This window comes from Artibeus jamaicensis, unplaced genomic scaffold (genome assembly GCF_021234435.1).
Source record: "Artibeus jamaicensis isolate MK-2021 breed Jamaican fruit bat unplaced genomic scaffold, CSHL_Jam_final contig_415, whole genome shotgun sequence".
In the NCBI taxonomy this organism is placed as follows: Eukaryota; Metazoa; Chordata; class Mammalia; order Chiroptera; family Phyllostomidae; genus Artibeus; species Artibeus jamaicensis.
In genome coordinates this window covers 38703670-38726126 of record NW_026521823.1, presented here as the reverse complement: position 1 = coordinate 38726126, position 22457 = coordinate 38703670, and the positions used below count along the sequence as shown (strand labels likewise).

Here is a 22457-nt window from a genome sequence, read left to right as displayed (position 1 = left end):
CACTTTGTCACTTACTTGATGCCACTGGTGTTATACTTCCCTCTTTAACCTCCTGATATTTAAAAAATATGTACAAGAAAATGAGAATAAGTCTTCCCGACTCAGATGTTTTCAGTGTAAAACATCTTAGAGTAACAGTTTCATGGCATTTCAAGAGCTATATTTCACAACCCATGTAAAGTGACTTAACACAAGGGGGGACCCCCCCAAAACCTGGAATGTACTTATAAAAACCGAGTGTTCACTCTCACATGTTTGAACCTCAGCCACCTCCAAAGTCCTCTCCACAGGACACGGTGCACCTCCCGAGATGTTTTCCCCACTGCTCAGTGTTTGAACTTGTCGATTTAGATGCCTTTTAGTGCTTCTGCCATTTTTTGTTTCACCGCTTCCAAATTGGCGAAATGTTTCCCTTTGAGGACTTTTTTCATCCAGGGAAACAAACAAACAAACAAAAGTCACTCCAGGCAAGATTGGGTAAATAGAGAGGGTGGGGCATGGGGGGGGTCATGTAGTGTTTGGTCGAAAACTTCTGAACACTCAGCACGGAATGGCCACTGCACTCCTAAATCACCCATCGTGAAATGGGCAAACACACTGAGAGTCTTCACAAAACATTCACCGAAGCCAAATGCAACCTCTCACAACAACACCAGCTGGTAACTGATACAAATGGGTTCCTGGAACTCACCTGGGGGGGAAGCCTGCAGTACAAGGGTCCGCTCTCCAGAAGATGATTCCTGTTTTGGGGGACCCCCCATATATTACACTGATTACACTGCATCATAATGACATTAACTTTTAGCGTCACATGATGCAACTTTAGTGTAGCTACCATGGTAACTTCTGAACACTCAAGGCACACCAATATTTCATTGACATACTTCTTGCCACTGACAAAACAATTTGGAAAAGATGCCTTTTAAAACAATATCACCTCTGATATTAACCAAATAAATTATAAACTACAGGCTAAAATAATTTGCAGTATCATGAATGAAAGCAAATACTGTACCTGTTATGTGATAGACAGAATTGAACCCGATTCCAAATCTTCCCACCTTCAGAGGGTCGTCCTTCTTCCTGCTTCTCGCTATCTCCTGGATGCCGTGCCAGTCCTCGGGCGTGAACACCGCGTTGTTGTACACGTACAGAGCGGCGCCTGCGGGCGGGGACGCGCATGCACAGGAGGCACTCTAAGGGGTTCCGTCCTTACGAGCACCTGCTCCGCAGACAGTGGCTTATTGGATGGGAAAATGTAAAGAAGGGGGTGGAATGACCAAATCCTGCACTATAATTCCAATTGTTTTCACACTAAAAGTAAAAGTCAGATTAATAGTAAAAACTACCAGCAGAAGAAAGAGAGCACTGTTGGCCATTTGAAAAGGAAAAGCTAAGGTTATTATGGTGTTTAAACACCCAAAACGTGGAGCAAATGAGGAAATCAATCACAGTGGCCCACTACACAACTTGTTTCTAAACAGCACATTAAAATTTTTTGCAAATGAGATCACCTGTAAATATACTAAGGAGACTTTCTATGTGAAGAAATCTTGTTAACATATTACTTCAAAAGGTGTACAATAATCCTTTAAATAAATTTAATAATCACTTTATAAGGCATTGCTTATATAATTTAAAAGATCCTGTCTCCAAAGTAGTTCCTTTAAAAAGTGATGACTCTGCTCTGAATATTTTTGGAAGTCTACTTTATGAAATACATCCTCAGAGTCCCAATATTCCTTCAATATGTTCAGCTATAGTAACTCACCATACTTTAAAAGACCTAACACTTTTGTTTGAAAGCAGTCCTGAAATGTAACACACAGGGTGGGGGAAAAGTAGATTTACAGTTGTGAGGACATGAAACACAATTATTCTTGTATCATTATTAATTATTGTATTATTTTCCATACAGACAACTGTAAACCTACTTTTACCACATCTTGTATTTACAACAGAGTACCAAGTTTTAAGTGTACAGCTTGATGAATTCTTACAAAACGAACAGACCTGTGTAACATCCAGCCAAATGAATGGAGAACATTCCAGAACCCTAGAAGTCTCTTCTCATGTGCCTACATTTGAAGAAGTGGAATGACATATGCCAAGAAGTGAAGTATAAGTGGTAATTAGACTATTCGTTAAACAGAATATTGTAAATCACTAAAACCACCTGTTAGTGCATATTGTTCCTGAAGATTGAGTCTTACCCTGAAACTGTGCCATATCTTTCGACCAAAGAGTCTCTGTTCCGTACTGAGTCTCGTCATACACGAACTTAACTGTAGTGGCCCCAGCATCTTCTGCATTCTGAATTAACTCCTAGAAATACACAAAAAATAATGTTTCATAATACAGGAACCTACTGCCCACTTTATATTTACCTGTAATATTTAAAAGGCAATTCCATTTCAGTGAAGGAAACCCACTACTCACATCATGACCGTTAGGACCTGCTGCGGGCATCAATGGAAGTGAGTGTCACGTACGCTGTGCGTGCGGTTGAGAGGAGGAGTCCTGCCGCGATTATACATGCCTGTGATGCGTTTTTTTAAATGTGCTACTCCTGCCTATAATACAAATGCTGGGAGTATCTACAACTCTGCCCCTGATTTACAATCTACCCAAGGCCTTCTTCCTACAAAGGAAATTGCTCCTGTTCCAAACGCTGTACAGAGTGCTCTGTCGTCTGGGACAAGCACCATTCTCAAGCAGTTACCAAAAAAGACCTTTATTTATCATTTGCTTACCATTCTCTTAGAAAAAAATTTATCAGTCTTCATGTACAGTATGCTGCATTCCTGCGAACTTGAGATATGAACATGTCTGTCCTAAGATGAAAATTTCTTGAAGGTCAGCACTTCCTCCTTTCACTGAGAGGGTAGTGATACTGTCTGGTGGGTGAGTGAGTGGACAGGTGAATGACAGGTGAATGACAGGTGAACGGGCAGTCAAAGCTCTGCACGTGGGAAGGGAAGGACAAACTACAAGGCTGACACCCATCAGCAGCCTCAAACCAATGCCCAGTCTCAACAGCCCCTAGCACGTTGGCACTTCCGCACACCTATCGAGATCAGGCCGGGAGCCCCAAACTCTGCAATAGGAGTCCACCTCCTAGGGCCAACCCCATAATCTCAGAACCTGACACACTCCAGAGGCATCATCCCTGGTTCATCCCAGACCTTGTCTAAAGCACAGACATGCCGACACATGACAAGGGGCTGGATGAGCTGAGACTTGGGTCAAACCCGAGCAGGCGGTCCTATGGTAAGTGGATAGGTCTTTAGAAACACAACAATTCACCCCGTATCATTACACTCAGGAACCTCTAACCTTGGGGAGAACTGTATCTTAACTTTTCCAGCATCTTGGTATCACTCAACCTGGGGGAGGGGTTGGGGGTAGGAATGGGCAAGGACTGAAGAGGGCAAAGCCACAGCAAAGCCTTGATCAGAGCGAAGGTGACACAGTGCCCACCAGGAATGAGACGACTCTAAGACTGAGTAAGGGGACAGCACCGAAGCGAAGAGCCAGTTCTGAGACCAGGTGAGGCAGTTAGTTCACTGGGTGCACCCCGCAAGGTTGGGGACCTGCTGTCCAACCCCAGACAGCCCTTCTCTGTGGTCCTCATGGACGACAGGTTCCTCCCGTTCACACAGCTGCCTGTTCCTCATAGGATTTTTGAGACCTAGTTCCTACTGTGTTTATTCTAACAGAATCCCCTAAAAATTAGCAACCTTATTTACATTAGGTTATTATGACATAAAAGATAGGAATAAGAATTAACGGAGCAAAATACAGCATTAACTCAAATGAGAGCACTTTATAGGCTGGGTCTTTTTCCATTTGGATATCTATTTTTATGTATGTGTGTTTAAGGGGACAGAGATGAAGAGAACTGAAGATGAAGTCCCGAGTCGCAGGCTCCCACTATCAGTCTCAAGTGGAACAAAAAAGAGAATGGGGTCTCTTTTGGACCGAGTCCGAGAGGAAGCAGTAAGTGTGCCAGTTTGCGCGAGATCTTGGGCAAGTCATTCGAGCGTCTCTGGCTCTAAGTCTGGGCGATTCCTGAGAGTCCTGTCAAGTCTAACACGATCGGATCCTACTAAGACATCCAAGGAGCAAAGACTGTGCTCAGCTGGCCTGCACTTAAATGCACACAGTGAGCAAGGACGAAGCCTCAGCAGCCCGCTAACTGTGAGGACGTGAGAGAGCCTGTCGTACCCTCTGCCTGGTTCACGGTCGGGGCCTCTCTCACCTGTGAATAGGTAACACCCTGCTCCTGGCACCACCAACCCAATCTTCATTTTTGAATGTATCTGTTCACCTTTCTACCCTCTTACAACCCAATAGCCACACTCTTCCATTCTTCACATTCCTAACGTCTCAATGTAAAAACGTTTTGCAAATTAACCTGCTGTGAATCACCGATGCCTGTTCTGGAAGGGCATGCTGTCATCACTAAAATCACAGAAGATGCCGCAAGCCTCACCCAGCGCCCGTCTGAACATGACTATTTAAGACCAGTCAAATAAACTTAGTCCTTATTTTCTAAAAATGTACCATCTAAACTAGAAAATATAACGAGTAAGATAGTGGACGTAATAAACACTAAATAAATTAATGAGAAGGAAACTGCATAACTGATCTACTTTTACAAGTAAGGAGGTTTCTTATTGAGCTTACACACAAAATCTAATCTTTGCAGTATCTTCCATAATTGCTTCTTTATGGTTGTCTAGCTTTTTAACATGTGCATTTGAACTAAAAGAATACAGCTACTTATGGTAAAACACTATCACAAACAGCTTTAAATAACTAAGCACTTGTCCTCCCCCACAGCAGCCCTCTACATCCGGGGGCCAAGCGAGCACACGTTCGCAGCTCCCTCCATGTGGGTTTGCGTCACTTCATCCGTGTGGCTGGCCAGCAGGTCTGCAATGCCACTGCACCATGTTCTCCATGAAGTCGCATCACAGAGAGTAATGTGACTTCATGGAAAACACGGAGTATGGAACACGGAGAGGGGTCCAGAAAAAGAGTACGGAACAGAGAGTGCTCCAGAGCAGCCCTGCTTGACGGCCGCAGTGGGCGGGTTCCTGGGCCTCCGGAACCTCACGTGCAGGTACTGGCCGCATTCTCCACCCGCGCTGGCCAGTGACCGTGCTGCAGGTGCACGGGGACACACACAGCCATTCCAGTCTAGACAGGAGCTCACAGATGTAAACACTAATCGCACTTCTAAGTTGTTTTCCTCCGCCTTGTTTTTACCAAAGCAAACTCACACACAAACTCACAAACTCGCACACGGCACATGCCCTACCTTAAGAATCTGTCCTCCTTCTGGGTATCTTCTTAAAATGTCCTTGAGAAAATCCACAAGTGGTGGAGTTGTTTGACCAAATCGACCTAAAATAAAAATGCCATGGCTTGTGACCGGTATTTCTTGGTTCCCAGACATGGTAAAATTCTATCAGTGAAAACTCCACGTCCCACCGCAGCTCTTGGAGATGAACCTCTGCCGACTAAAGACGCAGTGGAAAGGGCCACAGATGCAGTGGGATCGAACCTCAACATTTCTCATTAAGCTACAAATTCTGCTTTAAAAGTATGTTAAAAATATACTAAATGTCACAAAAGACTCTTAATTCAGAAGTAAAGAGCATGGGGTAGGGGGGTGTTGCTATTTTCCAAAAAAGTAAAATAAATAAATGGTGTTTTGCCGCTCACTGCCAAGCCAGAGAACGGTGCTGTGACATTGTGAACACTCCCAAACTCAGCCGATGTCCCGGCTGTTTGGACATCTGGCACAGTCCCAGGCTCCTTGGCTGTCTGGTTCAAAGAGCCTTGAGCTTTTCCAAACTAGAGATTCTTAGACCAGACTGACCAAGTCACCTTCAGACAGGAAACAGGAATGTATAGGGAGAACAGGGGAAGGGAAATAATTGTTCAGATGCACAGAATAAAAAAAAATCTGGATATGAAGAAAAACAAATCTGTGCTTAACAAACAAAATCATCACCATACATTTATTCACATCATTTTGGCATAACTACACCCAAGCCCACCCCCGCTGTCCCACAAACTAGCACACCCCCTTCTGTAACTCAGCAGCTCCCCCCGCCCACACTCTGCTCCGGCCCCCAGAGCCCCCATCACACCCCGGCATCACAGACTTTCGTTTCACTTTAAACCGTGGTCTCTGTTCAACTCAGAATAGCCCAATCTGCCAGTAAAGTCAAGGTTATACCTCCCCCTTTTAAGCCTTTTGATTGAAGGTTTACAAATAGATGACGATTTTTGGAAGTCAGATCTCCAATCTTGATCCAGTCAGGTAACTGAAAAAATAAACAAGTAAAATGTATGAAAAACAATGTAGTTCCTAATACTGCAAGTACAAAACATCACCATAGTTTTTTTTTTTTTTTCACTTAGGATGTAATGCTTTTTAACCTTTCTAATCAAGAAATAAGCTGCTAGGGGAAGTGAATATTTCTAAGAAAAGAAACTCGGTCAAGAATTTTATTTGAAAATGTAAAAGATTCCCCCTTAAATAATTATGAAGAAGGCACGCACATTCCCACTGACAACAATTTAGGTTGTGTGTGCCGGCTGGGGGCCACCGACAGAGGCAGACTCATCTTGGGTCGGCACCCCCAAGGCGCACCGCTCACAGATCGGCTCCACACGATGATGACAGTTAGTCAAGGGAAAAGAAGTTTAAATTAATTGGATACGCAGTGGAAAGGACCACAGATGCAGTGGGATCGAACCTCAACATTTCTCATTAAGCTACAAATTCTGCTTTAAAAGTATGTTAAAAATATACTAAATGTCACAAAAGACTCTTAATTCAGAAGTAAAGAGCATGGGGTAGGGGGGTGTTGCTATTTTCCAAAAAACTAAAATAAATAAATGGTGTTTTGCTTCCTTCGTTCACTTGTCAAGGACACAAGGAGGTTTTCAAGATTCAGGAGGTGACAGGAAGGGCCTCTTTGATCAAATGAAAGATGAGAAAGTGAGGTGATGCTTCAGGCCTGGCTTGCTTTGGAACGGGTTAGAAAAAGGATAAAAAACACGCGTGGCTGTCATGAACAGCTTCGGTCAGGAGGTCAGGATATATATATATATATATATATATATATATCCCCACTGAATCTTACAGGAAGCCTGCAAAAATTCTTTGCACAGGAAACATGAATAAGAAAAATCATGCCCTGGCCGGTGTGGCTCAGTTGGTTGGAGCATTGGCCCACACACCAAAAGGTTGTGGGTTCAATTCCTGGTCAGGGCATATATGGGAGGCAACAAACTGATGTTTCTCACATTGATGTTTCTCTCTATTTCCCTTCCTTACTCTTCAAAATCAATAAACATATATTTTTTAGTGTTTTTAAAAGACTAGCCAGAGCAATACTGTTTTAACAACAAAAACTTAGGAACAATCGAAATGCGATGACATATTGATATGATGGAATATTATACAGCACTAAAAAACAAATAAGCTAAGTAAACCGCACATATATTTAGGTGAATATTCATAACATATATTGTGTGTGAAGAGCTAAGTCCAGGTTACCACATAGGGAATACACACCTTACAAAGGTCATTAATAACTAAAAGTAAACAACATACTGTCCAGGTTGTATATTTAGGTTATACAAACAGACACACACACATACACACGATAAAACTATTAAAACAACTACAAACAAGGCACCAGAACAGTAAACACAGAGGGTAAGGGGAGAGATACTGGTGTACAGTCTGGGAAGGAGAAGCAAAGAGGTAAATACAAACTATCCACCGTGTTTAATTCTCTGGTTGGATGATGTTATTATGGTTGTTCCTTATATTGTTAGCTAATTAATTAACTACTGAAAGAGAGCCATGTAGGAACCCAGGATTACCAGTCTAATTCCATACAGCCGAGGTACACTTAAAGGAAGAAAGGCAGAAGGGGAGGAAGGAAGAAAAACTATGATGCACGAAGTTTCCAGGTCTCCGAGGGGACTTGGAGGGGACTTGGAGAGGAGGAAGCCGTGGAGCAGAACCACGTTAATGAAAACAGACGGGGCCGCTGGGTGAGCCTGACAATGACCGCCTGTGGTAGATTGTTATCAGTGACCTACTTGCGGACACATGGCTCTCCCGAAGAGTGAGCGAGCAGCACAGGTGACCTGAGCAGTGCGGCCTGCGGAGATTGGAGGATTCTGCCTGGGCCTCATTCCTTCCTGGACCTTAAATCCCTCCAACCAGGCAAAGTGACATGGGTCCTATCAACCTCCAGAGGCAATGAAATCGTAAATATTGTCCGTTTCAGTCTTTATATTTCGTTTTTAAAACAAAGTGATTAAAAATAATTTGAACATATGGATTTCCGTCCATGCCCACGACAGCTTCCCTTCAACACCTCAGTTAGCTCATTTTCATTTCCCATGAAACAGTAACTCCAAATTCTCAAGCAAAGACTACAATATTAATTGCAATCTGGATCTCCCAACACGTCTTCCTTCGTTCACTTGTCAAGGACACAAGGAGGTTTTCAAGATTCAGGAGGTGACAGGAAGGGCCTCTTTGATCAAATGAAAGATGAGAAAGTGAGGTGATGCTTCAGGCCTGGCTTGCTTTGGAACGGGTTAGAAAAAGGATAAAAAACACGCGTGGCTGTCATGAACAGCTTCGGTCAGGAGGTCAGGAGCTTACAGATGCCACCTCCGGGCCAAGAAAAGCAAAAGAGCAACAGGCAGAAAGAGGATGGTAGGTGCCCCAGAAGATGGAGGACTTGGTGCCTGCTGCTGTGTCCAACCAAACCGGGGAGTGACAAGGAGTTGCCAATGGCTTTTGTTCCCTCCCTGCCCCAAAATATTCAGAACTCCTGACAGCAGTTCGACTCTACACGGAAAAGACAACCACCTCTGGGGAAGACTGGCTCACACGAAGGTGTCCCTGTGGTGGCTCGGGTAGGCACCACGACCTTCGCCCGTGCAGTGGAAGTCGCTACCTGCCTTCTCTGAGTCAGCAGAGTGGTGCCCTCTGTGGGTTTTTCTGGGGAGTTCCACCCTGGACTTGAAAGGTCATGTTTACTGGCTTAAGTTCTTCTCCTGTTTTAAACAACTTTACTTTTTTTCTTTTTTTTTAATTGACACCCCAGCAGATTCTCTGGTGTGGAACAGTAGAAAGCCCAGGAACCTTAAAACCAGACAGACCTGGGTTCCGGCCCTGATCAGACACTTCTCTGGGGTATGGAGTAGTAACGACGAATTCATGAGGCTGTTCTCAGTGGTAAATGAGATGATATATACACACAAGGTACCTAGAACAGTGTGTGCACTGGCGAGTGGCTCAATAAATGTGAATACTCTTCCTCATGCATTTGCAAAACATGGCAGGAGAAATGTGTGGGAAGAGCGGCTTCCCAAAAGTGCGTCTGCGGCCCTGACATCCCTCCCTTGAGCTTCAGTCACAGGCCTGTCTGCTGTCGACCACCCCCTAGTCTAGACCCCTGCCCAGCAGGGACCTTGGAGCTGGCTGGAATCCACTGATCCGTTCCTACCAGAAACAGAGTGCAGATTCCCACACGGTAGTGAACGCGGCCTGTTACTCGGGCAGTGCTGGAAGTAGGATCTGGGTCACCTACCTCTGCATGCATTTTCCTAGAGGTTTCTTTTATGCCCTGCACCAGCTGAGCCACATCCTAGAGCAAACTGGTCACCCACCACCATTCCTCCAACGGGAGGAGGTCCCCTCTGTACGTGTTTATCTCTGCTAACAGAGCCAGTATTTTCCTGACCTCACTCAAGGCTTCTGAGCATCCTTAGTGAGACCTTCTGCCTTATTCTTCTTCTCACCCCCCGATCTGCGTCCCCATCCATTTGGTACCAAACTGCCATAATTTTATATTTTTCCAGGTCTCCTGCGCATCCTTCCCTTTCAGTGTACCTGCATAGACATAGTCCAGAGCCTCGCTACCTCCTCTTAGCGTAAGCTTCCTAACTAGACCCCTGAGAGACCACCCACGCAGTCTGACCACTCAGCGCCCCACTGCCATGTGCACCATACCACGTCTCCAATGGCACTTCTAATGGCAGGACCCACCACATTGAGCCTTTGGGGACAACCACACCTGAGGGACATGTGGACAAAGCAGACTCAAGGGGTAACCAAAGAAGTGGGTACTGAACCAGGAGTATACATGGGAAGTTCAAAAGTAGGAGGAGGTACAGAAAAAGAATACAGATGATGAGCTTTGCCCTTCAGTTCTGGCCAAAGCTCTGTCACCGTCTGGGCGCCACCGAACACCCTGGGGAACTGGCACAGAGGACTGACCCGCTGGGGAACAAAGAGCAGATTAATGGGAAATCTGGGCCTAAATGGGCAAGTGACCAGAGAGTAGACCCCGGTACACTGAGGGTCAAGATTACACTGAGGGATTAAAAATCACAGGTACCAAGTCCTTCACCAACATCTGCACTGGACAGTAATGAAATCTTGTACTACAGGTGCCATTCTGTATGGCTCAAGTGTTCCTTGTGTATCAGTTCAACTCTTTTTTGCCTCTTTTTAAATCCTGGAAATGAGGTTCTTTTATCACATAAAAAGTAAATATATTTATTAGGATAAAATAGGTTAATTTTCAATGATATGTCTCCTGTAACTCCTCTCTTAAGTATTTTCACCCATCTTAAAGGATACATACAACAATATGAAATACCCACTCTTTTCCAAAGTTTTGATCTGCTAAGTCATTCACTTCCACCTTAGAAGTTTTAATATAAATGTACTCCTCAAATTAATAGTTTCTTCATTAAATTACGTCTGAAGATCCTTTCAGTCTAAATTTCTGATTCAAAACTGTGGGTGGGGCTACTTCCAAGACATCAAAAAGTTAGGATATTTATCAGTGTTCAATGTATAACCATTAGAAAAATATGAGTAATGATTAAGTCACTTTAATGCCTCTAAACAAAGAAACAAAACAAAGCAAAACACCCTCTGGTTATAAAGCACATCAGAAAAAAGTATCTTAGTTTCAGGAAGTGAAGATTCAGACAAAATGGGGCCGGGGGGGATTCCAAAGTTGAATGGTAAATCAGTAAAACTTACAATGATAGGAACGCACCCGTGTCCCGCTTACGTTACGTGCAAAGCATTATTTTCAGGGTGCCTACTTAATGACACAGGAGTAAACCCATGCCGCCTCCCTGCCGGCAAGCCTACCGACCGCAGACCCACCCTCCCGCTAGGACGAGGGGACGGGGCCATACCTCCCTGTCGCCGAGCCACAGCCGCTGCTCGGACGCCGGGAAGCCCGTCTCCGCCCGGATGCGCTCCTTGATGTCCCGCACTGTCCATGACTCCAGGACGGCCACGGTCCTGCAGCCCACGCAGCCGGGGAGGACGGTCACCCGCAGCCACCTGCGCAAAAGGCAAAGGGATCCTCAGTGGGGACCACGCGGGGGGGCCGCGCCCATCCAACACGCGCCCCACCCCCCAGGGTCTCGGTGGCGGCCACCCTCGCGGCGCGGGGCCCGGCCCGGGGTACCTGTCCCCCATCGCCTGACTCCTCGCCGCGGGCCGGCGTCCGCCCCAGCGCGCGGACGCCGGGTCACTGCCGGCCCTGCGGCACCGAGAGACTCGGCGCGGGCCCGGAGGGCGGGATCCTCATGGCGCGCATAGGCGCCGCCCCGCCGCAGCCCCCGGAGCAGCCTCCGGCGCCGCCGAGGAAACGCGAGAGGAAGCCGTGACCGCGCGCGGGAGGAGCAGACGGAGGCGGCGGCGGCGCGCTCCAGGCCGCCAAGGGCCTCGGAAGCGGAGAGCGCGGGCACGCGCCCGCCTGCAAAGACCGTTAGCAGAGCGCCCGCCCCGCCCACTATGCCCCGCCCCGCCAGGCCCCGCCCTGCCTGGACCAGTGGCCTGGAATCCGCCCGGCCTTCCTGGCCCCGCCCCACCCGCCTCGCCCCGCCCACTCCCGCAGTGCCTGCACATCCTCGAACGCTTAATAACCTTAGGTGCGGAACTGTGCGTTTGGAGACGTGTATTTCCCCTGATGGCGTTCAACATGCACTAGGGCCTACGGCTCCTTCAGCTCTAATGACTTCTAATCTCTGGAAGCATCTCTAAACAAGATTTAGCCTCTTAGGTACAGGAGGGGCACGTGGGGATTGCAAAACCCCAGTGTCATCCGCGGTTTCATTTCCTGTAGTTTTTTAAGGCACAAAAGTAGGCTCAGTGATTCAGTTTGCTGGAAGAAGGCGTGCCAGTAGTAAAGTTACAGATGAGAACACACGTAAAAATATCCTATGACAGGTTAAAATACACACGTGATTTATTTTAGCAATATTATATGGTTGGTACCCTAAGTTTTTCCATCACGCCTCCAAGCTCCTTGAAATCAGAAACTTGAGCCATAGAGTTTATGAGATCGCCCCAGCATAACTAGTGTTGCCTTGTAATTTGAAAGTGTGTGTGGTTTGATGAAGCTTCAGAGTGTCCTTTCCTGTGGTTTATTTCTCATAGGTATGAATGAGACACACAGCAAAAAAAAAGGCAGCGTCTACTAAAAACAACTCAAAGGTTATGTTCTTAATAAGTAAACATGCGTGCTTATTGTTTAAGTGCCCTGAATAGAATTAAACTTTAGTGTTGACACTCGCAAAATTGTATTCATTACTGTTTTTCAATGACCTCTCCTCCCCCTCCTCCATAAAAAAAATATCATCGGTAATAAGCACACAGAATTGCCCTCACAGTGGTTCCATCCCTTTCTCATAAACCACATTGAAAAGAGAGGGTGCTTTACATCATGCAGGTCTTTCTGACTTAGAACAAGGAAGCATGTTTCATCAGTTAGAAGAGAATGTGCTATTTCAATATAAACATCAGGCCAGAAAACCCTCAATCAGATGAGACTGCTCAAGCAAATGCATTGGAATATCAACAAGTAGAGACAATATGAGCTGCCACTCCTTGCTACCGTGCCATGACACACCAGCCCCAGGACAGTCTTTCCCACCTAACTCCTTTGACATCCCCCATCACCTGCTTCCTCGTGCACTCTCCTAGAAGTGGTGCTGAAGGAACCTGTGCATTGAGTTGAAGACTTGAGAGACAAATAAATGATCGGGATGGAGAGGATGTCACAAGAACCAGATTTGGTTGGGAAAGGAGGCCTATCATAAGAAGCTTCGAACATATGGAATTCAGAGATGCTCAGGACTCACTTTGAAGTGAATCCTTAAAAGGTCCCTTAGTTGGCATGGGACCTGCAAATCTGGAGCTCAGGAGAGATGTCCAAGTTAAAAATATAGATTCAGCAATTGTTTGTTTAAGCATTTGGATAACATTTATTAAAGCTTGCCTATGTCCCAAATGGACACATGTCTAAGTGATAGGAATACAACAACAAAAAAAGCAGAGTCCCTGTGGCATGCTTATATTCTAGGGAAGAAAGACAACTATAAGCAAATAGACCAATAAGACATTGGTTCCTACATCAGACCTATGGCGTCAGCTGGGTAGGGATAAGCTCTATTTACAAGAGGGGGTAGGAGTCAGGCAGGACAAAGTAAGAGAGTTAAGGAGCTAGAACTCCTTTGGAAGAAGTTACACTTGAGCAGAAGCCTGAAGCAGGAAGATGAAATTATCCAGAAAGAGCTTCTGTGAGAAGCAGCAGGGCAGAGCAACTGGTATGATTTGTGCTTCCATCACCTGTGGCTGGACTTGGTACCATCACTTCCAACTTGTTCTCCATCCTCACTTATCCCCAATCCAATCCATCCCCCAACCTGCCACAAAATCAAAGGTGGAATTGGTGGGGGGGGGGGGGGTTGGGTTTACTATGGCTTCCCACAGCCAAGAAGAGGCTCTAACATAGAATAGGATCTCAGTAAATGGGAGGAAGGAAGGAAGAAAGGAAGGAAGGAAAAGGAAAAAGGAGAGGAGGAGAAAAGAGGAACGAATATCTGAAAAATACAAAAATCTAGAAAGAAGCTCAAACATGATTCATAGTTCCAAGACCCCAATACAAGAAACACTTTAATATATTACCATTAATTTAAAAGTTTTTTATAGGATGCAAGTACTTGTATAGTGTGGGTACATAGTATTTTCAACATTGTTGTAACTGTAGAAATCTCATTTCTGATAAATGCTTAATTTTACACTGAGAAGACATATCTTAGGCTGTTTAACTTACATGGGTATTTTAATTTTCCAGAAGTTCACAAACTTCAGCCAATAGCTTTGTTCATGAACTTTTACCACTCTTTAGGACGAGAAGAAAGTTTGCAAAAATTGTGAGAAATGTGTAGCTGAGCCTGGATCCTGTCTTTGGAACCGTATCATCAAATGCATGAAGCCATGACTCCATCCCTGCTTTTAGAGGGTGTCCAAGTTCGGGAAGAAATGGGGGGTCACCCAATCATCCTTGGAGCCCATTTCAGCTGTCGACGGGCAAAGAAAACTTTTATCACACAAGTTGGACTCAGCACAATAGAAGCAGAAAACAACATTATTCCTTCTGGTGACCCCTGTTTTAACTTGCCCGAGTGTTTCTTTCCTTTTTTAAGAAAATATATAGATTTTATTCATTTATTTTTAGAGAGGAGGGAAGCAAGAAAGAGAGAGGGGGGAAGAAACATCATTTGGTTCGTACACACCCTGTCTGGGGACTGAACCCGCAACCCAGACCTGAGCCCTGGCCAGGAATCAAACCAATGACCTTTCGCTTTGTGGAATGGCGCCCAACCAACTGAGCCACACAAGCCAAGGCATATTTCTTTCTGTCCATTTTCCTGGATGACATATTTGACATGGCATGGGCCCTAGCTTTCCCATCACTCCTAAGAGCTAAAAATCATCCAATCCCTTCAAATCCCTAAAATGGACTCATTTTTGCAATTGAAAATCCTATCTAGGGAAATAATCCAAACACTGATCCAACCCAATATAAAAATTCTTAACTCATAATTGGTCTCCATTCCGGTCCATTCTTAGCCCCGCACGCCGTACCAACTGCAGTTTGGAAGCACCTGTGCAGGCGGCGAGTTAACCGCCCCTGAAACAACGCGTCACGATTTTAGGAAACAGAATGTGCGTGGTAGCACGGCCTGGCCACAGAGCGACAATCAGGGGTCCCTTCCAGAGAACGTTCCCCGGTGCAGCAGAGACAAAACCTAACAAGTTGTTATTCCTTTGTTCAATGAGTCGGCACAGGGCTCTTTAACCTGAAAATAAAAAGATGAGGATATTGTGAACATGGCATTGGGTGAAGTGCCAAAGAATGCCTTAGAATACCAAGCCCAGTAGAGAAAGGAAAAAGATCTCCCAGGGAGGGCACACGGCCCTTGCAAATTGATGGAGTCAAACAATTGCAATAGAGCTCAGGACTTCCTGGCAGTTCTGTACGATAGGAAAGAGCTCATGCAAAGGCACAGAAAACGTGAGTGGAGAGGAGTCTGCAGGAGTGGAGTCCTGAAGTCTCCTTCACACCGTGTGCAGAGTTACCTGAAGTGGGTGGGCAGCCCAAGTTTGATCAGGTCAGGTGACCACAGTTACATGGCACAGAGACTCCTCAGGCAGCCAGACTGAGGATGACTCGGACAGAGACAAGACTCAAAAGAGGGACGGAACCAAGAAAAAAAAAATGGTACATGTGAGACTAAGTAAAAATCTCCAAGAAGGAAATTGGCAGTGCTAAGGGTCACGTAGGTAAAGGGCCCCTAGGATTGGCCAACGAGGCCATTGTTGAGTCAGTGGGGTGCCCCAGACCCTACAAGAATTTTCCAAAATGACTCTAGGGTCAAGTCCGAGTTATTCTGCGTGGCGCACGAGGCCCATCACAATTTAGCCCCAGTCAGCCTTGTCGGAGTCCCCTGAGGCCGCCCCTCATCCGTCACACAGTGCGTCTCCATGGCCAGCTGATCCTGTGTAACCTGCACGGTGCCATCGCCTACTAGAAGCCTTTTGTGATTTTGCCCACTTTGTCTTCCCCGAACCCCTAGAAGTAGATAAAACCTCTATTTTCCGGCAGGGACCATGAAACTCAACACCGTACTCGTACTTCCACAGCTATGACTGGGAGATCTGAACGCCAGGGCCCGAGCACCATTAAACGCTACACTACAAGGCCTACAGAAGACAACCACTCCACAGGGCCCAGCTGTCCCGTGTGCCCTACCTGCCTTGTCCCCATCGTCCCCACCTACCAGCAGTCCTCTTCTCATCACTGTCCACTGGACACGTCCCTAAGTCCTGGTCCCCTCTGTCACCACCTCCGCAGGTCTCCTCCGCTCTTCCGGGTGCTCCTCACCATTCAACTGGTACCTCGTAGACTCACGTCAGTGTTACAGCGTGGATCACATGTTACTAATTGTAATGAATTTGTAGTCATTGAAGGGCAGTACTTTGCATTGCTCTTTGTACCTTTTTTTTTTGCAGTCTTTATTCTAGGTGATTAGGTGCCCAGAGACAGTCACAGCCCAATGAGGAGGAGGAAGGGAATAGAGGGGGAGCAAGTGGCCATCTCTGCCACGGGGTGTGGGGTCCCAATTCCTGCCCCTGTGTGTTACAGCAGGTGTAGGTGGGGTGTGTCAGTGTCTCCCTGGAAAGCTCTGCTGGGTCACAGGCCCACGTGAGGGGCTGTCCTGGGAGCCAGCAGCTCCCTTCCCCGTTAAGAACGGTTCACAAGGGTTTTCCCTCCTCCCGAAAGCAGCCGCAATCACCCTCGCCCGTCTTCTGAGTGCAACGGGGATGTTTTCTCCCTTTATTTCACTCCTTGACCCGTTTTCCTCTGAGATTAGATGTGAAACTAGGCTTAGGTACCTGGTAAACATGTATCTTGGGCAAGTTATTGGGTAACAGTGAATAAATAAATGTAACTATGGTGTTGGAGAGTTGAACAAATGGCCGCACGTAGGTAAATATCAACTTTGCTCTTAACATCGGTCAACAAGGTTTGGCTTGGATTTGGGCTCTGATTTCCTGCCTCGCAGCAGCTAAGCTGGTAAGGGTTTGCTTTTCTCACGTGTCAGACGAGGAAGGTCTTTTCTCAACTCTGAGAACGCCAGTGAGGTTTTGGAACCTGTTATAAAATGGCCAATATAGCTGGAATATACCCACAGTTAAGGGAGGGAGAAGAAGGGCGAGGAACAGTACCATCCACTTTATCGAGAAAACAAGAATTTCCCCCAGGCTTCTGTTTCCCTCCCATTGGCCAGAACTTGACCACGTGCAACCCCAAGCAGCCGCGAGGAAGGCAGGGAAAAGGACCAGGTGGCTTTTCAAGCCTCGGTCTCAGCAGGTTGCGGCAGGAGAGCAGGGATGTGTGAGTGACGCCCGGGTCTGCATGCAACACCCTCTCCAACATGGCTCTCACCTTGGACGTGGCAAATTATTTGTAAAGTGTCTGCAGAAATGTTAGAAGACAATGTAACGGGTGAGATTTTCGAAGCCTAATTCGTGGCATGTCAAGACACATTTTTTGAAAGAATCATGGGTAGGGGGCACTATTTCATGCAAGGAATCGCCTTTCATGGCTTTGGGATGGGAATTCGGGTAACTCCCACAGTTGTTCTGCTCACTCTTCCATAACCACAGCCCTCAGGTCACTTTATGGTACAGAACATAATTGCAGTTCTAAAATTGGACTAAGAGCATCCCAAATCATTGAATAAATTCCAATCATTGGAAGGTCAGCTTCCTCCTTGCTGCGGCCATGTCCCTGCCCCCACCCCTGCCCCCAACTAAGGCCTGGAGTCAGAGGCTCCCTGCCTCTCAGGAGGGAGGAGTGGGCCGCTTCTGCTCCCTCCCTACTTCCCCAAACAGGAGCTGAGATCTGACCCACGCAGCCCCAAACCACGGAGAGAGAAAGGCAGGAGGGTGGGCTGTTCCTACCTGGCAGGGTGGCTTGGAGCCCTGCGGGTCTGGCGGGTGGGTAAGCTCACTCTTTCTCCCGTGGGGCTCTTTGAAAAGTCCCATCACAGCGGACCCTGCGAAGGCCCTCCTAAGCTGGCTACATGCATTTCTGTACGGAGTGGCCCATCACGCCTCCTCCCACAGCCTCCAGGAGTCCCTCATTCCCCCCACTCCTCGAGGCTCTGGGCCCAGGCCCCTGGAGTGGACCCCACGGAAGAGGTGCCAGTTCAACCCTAACCTGACGTCCTGCCACTTTGTTCAGTTGTGTTTTCCGGAACATTCTCTCCAGTCCCTCACCCACCCAGTGTGACCAGCCCAAGCCGATGTTACAGCCATGTCCCTGCTGCTACGAGGGGGCGATGTAGACACTGTTCTGCGAACCCAGGCTTCAAGGGCTCTGAGCACCTCCCCAGGCTGGGTGGGAGGGCCGTGAGCCTGCTACCCCCTGTCATCTCCCTCCGGAGAAATCTCTACCAAACCTCTCTCCCCTCCCCACTCGGCCCCAGACCGTCTCAGTCAGGGGACAGGGTCTCAGCCAGGGGACTGGCTCTCAGGCCCTGAGTGACTGTGTCCCTGAGGGTGGGGCTGTGTCCCAAACACTCTGGCGCATAAAGCCCCTGTCAAAGCTGTGATGGGACGCACTTTATTTAATCACTATTTTGTTTTTATCTTAGACCTACATTAGCATCAGAACAATTCAAATAGCGTTTCACGGAGCCCAAGAGAAGAAATAACATAAATAACATGCAAAGCAACAAAAATATATGCGAGAGATGTATAATACATTTATTAATTCAAGTTTCAGACACTGTAGTATGCCAGAACCATAGCCGTTAGCTGGCTCCTATGAGACTGCTATTTTCATGATGGGGAGGCAGGAAAAATGCACAGATTAACAATATGCAAAGTAGAAGTAAGCCCTGTGATGGGACACGGTGGGAAGGAACAGAAAGTGACAGGGTTGGGGCGCTGGATTCCACGGGGGGTCATCTGGGGAGGGGACCAGCCACGGAAAGTGAGAGAGCGGACGGAGGAGCTGCGGGGTGATCTGGCGTTTGAGAACACACAACCCTCACCGGAGTGTAAATTGTAAGGATGTGATTTCTGCTCCACACAAGAGAAAGTGAGTGACCCTAGTGCATTCTCCTTGCCTCCTCTCATGTTCTTACTGCTACTCTGCATACGGTGTGTGCACTGAGCTGTTACTCAAGTCGGAATCCTATGTACTCTGCCCACTTCCCCGGTTTCTAAAGAGTAGCTCTTGTAGAGTCAATCCAACTACCTCCAAACGGAAGCTTCCTTCCTGTTGACAAGTGTTTTGTTTGATATCAGTTTTGTTTTGCTGCTGCTTTAAGGGGATGCACTTCATTTGTTGCCCCTCTTCCCAGCAGGTGGCTGGTGTGCATGCCCACGACTACACGTGTGCCGGGAGCGCAGAAGGCGGTCAGCACCATTCTTTCTGCACACTGGGCGCCTTTGTGACTCGGAGTTGGAATGAACTGTTATCACAGATGGGAGCAGCCGCAGGACGGTCAGCTGTCCCCGCCTGGACATACTCCGCACAGCTGTCTGCTGTCACGCCCTGAAACATTCCCTGTCACTATGCACGGCAATCAGGGGACAGGGGCGGACCCAGGACAGTCCTGCAGGATGGCGTGTTAGGTGACACCATTGTCACCGCAACTTGCAGACAACCTTCTCCTCCTTACCCCTAGTTACTTATCTTGCTATGTTTGATAAAACCCTCCATCGCAACTTTCTATCAGAGGCACTTGACCTTGAAAGAACATGATAATACATTTTCCTACATCGGCTTGCTGGGTCTCTGCCCTCTTTCTCTTTGGGCGTTCCTAGGTCATCCCCTCCCCTTCCTTCCACCCTGCCCAACCCTCCCACCACCCACCTTCCCTCGCATCTCCTCTTCCCTCTTCTAGGCCTTTCTGAGAATAACTATTCAGAGACAAATGCTGTTTTCACAAACAATTGCGCGTTCACACGTGACTACGTGTGAAAAGAAGTGGTGACCCAATGTCTGATTAAAACGAGGAGAGAAGACCAGGTGGCACTCAGGGTCTTGAAGAATGTGTGGCTACAGAAATTGGGGCAAATCAAGGTGAAACGGGAAGCCGAAGATGAGACATGGTGTCCTGGTAGCTCCCAAAGGCACTCAGAGAAAAAGGTGGGACCCCCCCCCTCTCACTCACTGTCCATTGGGTCCTGCCTCTTCCTCCCCAGGCTCATTCCACCCAATGGCACTGGGCGACCTGTGGCTCTCGAACACCAAGCCACTCCCCTGCCCCAGGGCCTTTGCACTCGCTCTTTCCTTTGTTTGGCACCATCTTATCCAATGGCAGTCCTTACTCCCTCCCTTGTTTACGGCTGCACTCAAACGTCTTCTTCAGGAGGGCTTCCCAACCACCCTTTAAAACATGGCAACACCCCACAGCCATCCCCAGCACTTCCATCCCCCTTAAATGCCCCCGTCCCTGTCCACCGCACCTACCACCTTCCGTCAATGGTTTATCTGTGCAGTGTTCGTCTGGACCCGCTGTCCTGTTCATCCAGGACAGCGCAGCTGCTGCCTGTTCAGTTCGCAGTGAGCACTCCGGAAGTGGGGTTGAACACACGAACGTGTGAGTGCGGGCTCTGCTCCCACCCCTCTGCCCCCTGCTCCAGTCCCGTTTCCTGGTCCTCTGACGGCCCTGCCTGCCGCCCCACCTCCCACTGGCTGTCCCCCAGCTCCGGCCCTCTGGCCAGTGGCCACTGTCTTGCCCCCGGGAGCCTGCATCCTGCATCCCATGCTCCATCTGCCAGGCCCCTAATCGCCAAGAGGTTTAGCAAACAGGTCCTGACCCCTTGGTTTCCTTCCAAGGGCAAGTGACCGCCTGCAGAGTGGGCGAACCAGGTCACCGTCACATTGTATTTCTTTAACAAAGACACCTAAAATCGGAGTGAGAACCCAGAGCTGACGCCCTCCGGGAACTGACATAGGGGCTCCCAGATACACAGAGACAAGACAGGACGCACACTTCCTAAGAGACCATCAGGTTCTGCTCTTCACTCTCCGCTCTCTCTAGTCCCCCCCCAACTGCCTCTCCCCACCGGCAGTCCACCTTCCCAGCGGGACTCCAGCAGCCCACGAGCTCCCCCAGGTGGCCGGGGCAGCCACAGGCGGCCCCTGTGCCCCCAGGCTCAGCGCTCGTGTTCCGGTTGGAGGCTGGTTGAATGTGCGGATGTGAGGACTGAGAGGTGTGGGCACAAGAGGGCTGTGCCATCAGAGGGTGCCCTGACACCAGATGCGGGGGGCAAGGGGGAAAGGTGGCACCCTCCCCCGCCCTCCTCCTTCAGATTCCAGCTTTGTCTGGGTGACCAGATGCTCCCCAAGGCCGCCTCCCAGATGTGTGTCCCATGGTGTCTCCTGCCTCCTGCTGGCTGAGGACAGAACACACGGGTCCGCAGCTCCACCTGCAAAGCCTGATACAAAATAATCCGGGAAGAGATGACCAGCTCTTCCACTGGCAACGCCGGTGGCCCCGGCAGAATTCACCCACAGGCCACATTCAGTGAACAATCAGACAGATCGACACAGCTTCCCTTCCTTTACCCTAATGTAGACCAAAACTGCTTCGCGTTTATTTTTAGTTGCGTGGAGCGTGCTTTGGGGGATGATGTCATGTTTCTGAAATAGCCTGCCTGCCTTTCCCCCCAAAGAGGGCGTCCCAAATTCCCCAAAGCACTGTGGGAGTTGTCAGGGACCAGGATGGCACAAAACTGACACCACGCTCTGGGATCTGTTGTTAATTTTAACGAGAGCTCGCTGTCTGGTTGCCAAAAACCCCAGATTATCCAAAAACAGCTTCGCCGAAGCAAAGTGAACCAGCAAGGCCCTTGTGCAGTCACACTCCCAGACACCAACTGAGTAATCCAAAAGGACTTTGGGTCGGGAAGGGAAAAAAATGACTCAGGCCTGTGCCTGCTCTCAAGGCGGCACATCCTGAGCTGGGTCACCCATTTCGGGGAACAGTAAAGCCACATGTGCTTTTCGAATTCCTTTCCCATTTGTCGTGACCGTGGACTAAGCATTAGCTCGTGGAACATGCTGGAGAACATATGGAGACAGAGCGGGCCAGCCAGAGTGGTGTGCCCGTTGAAAGAAACTCATCCCATGGCCACCATGACAACGCTCGGACAGAGTCTCAGGCCCAGACACCACGGCAGGGCACTTATGACACAAACCCATAAAACTGACTATACTGAACGTGAAAGGGGAATAGTATAAGCAACAAGTCCTATAATGCACTTTGGTTTTGTGTTTTGTTTCTTTAGACTTTTGCTACTAGTCCGGTCAGTTAATTTGTCTGCTTTGTCCTTTACTTTCCCGAGTTCCTCCCTTCCTGCCCTTCTCCGTCCCCTGCCCCTGTGCGGTAGTGAACCGAGAATATGACCCCATCCCACCCTTGCCACCTCCCCCCCCACCCCCCCCTCACGTCTGCCAGCTGGGTGGGCTCTCACTGCTCCGAGCTCTCGAGTCCTCACC

General features: G+C 48.1%; 1 protein-coding gene across 4 annotated transcripts in view; it reads right to left on the bottom strand.

Annotated features, from left to right (window-relative positions):
* The window catches only part of SACS (sacsin molecular chaperone), a 65771-nt gene that overhangs the window by 27570 nt on the left and 15744 nt on the right, over nucleotides 1–22457 (bottom strand). For 3 of the 4 annotated variants that reach the window (XM_053665545.1, XM_037129432.2, XM_053665547.1), the window contains exons 3-7: nucleotides 11272–11422; nucleotides 6254–6341; nucleotides 5327–5412; nucleotides 2214–2325; nucleotides 1016–1162 (exon numbers count right to left, since the gene is read on the bottom strand). In XM_053665545.1, coding sequence (XP_053521520.1) covers nucleotides 1016–1162; nucleotides 2214–2325; nucleotides 5327–5412; nucleotides 6254–6341; nucleotides 11272–11422 — 584 coding nt within the window. Of the gene's footprint in view, nucleotides 1–1015; nucleotides 1163–2213; nucleotides 2326–5326; nucleotides 5413–6253; nucleotides 6342–11271; nucleotides 11423–11549; nucleotides 11731–22457 lie in introns of those variants that run through there. The other variant, XM_053665546.1, reaches the window with a different exon arrangement.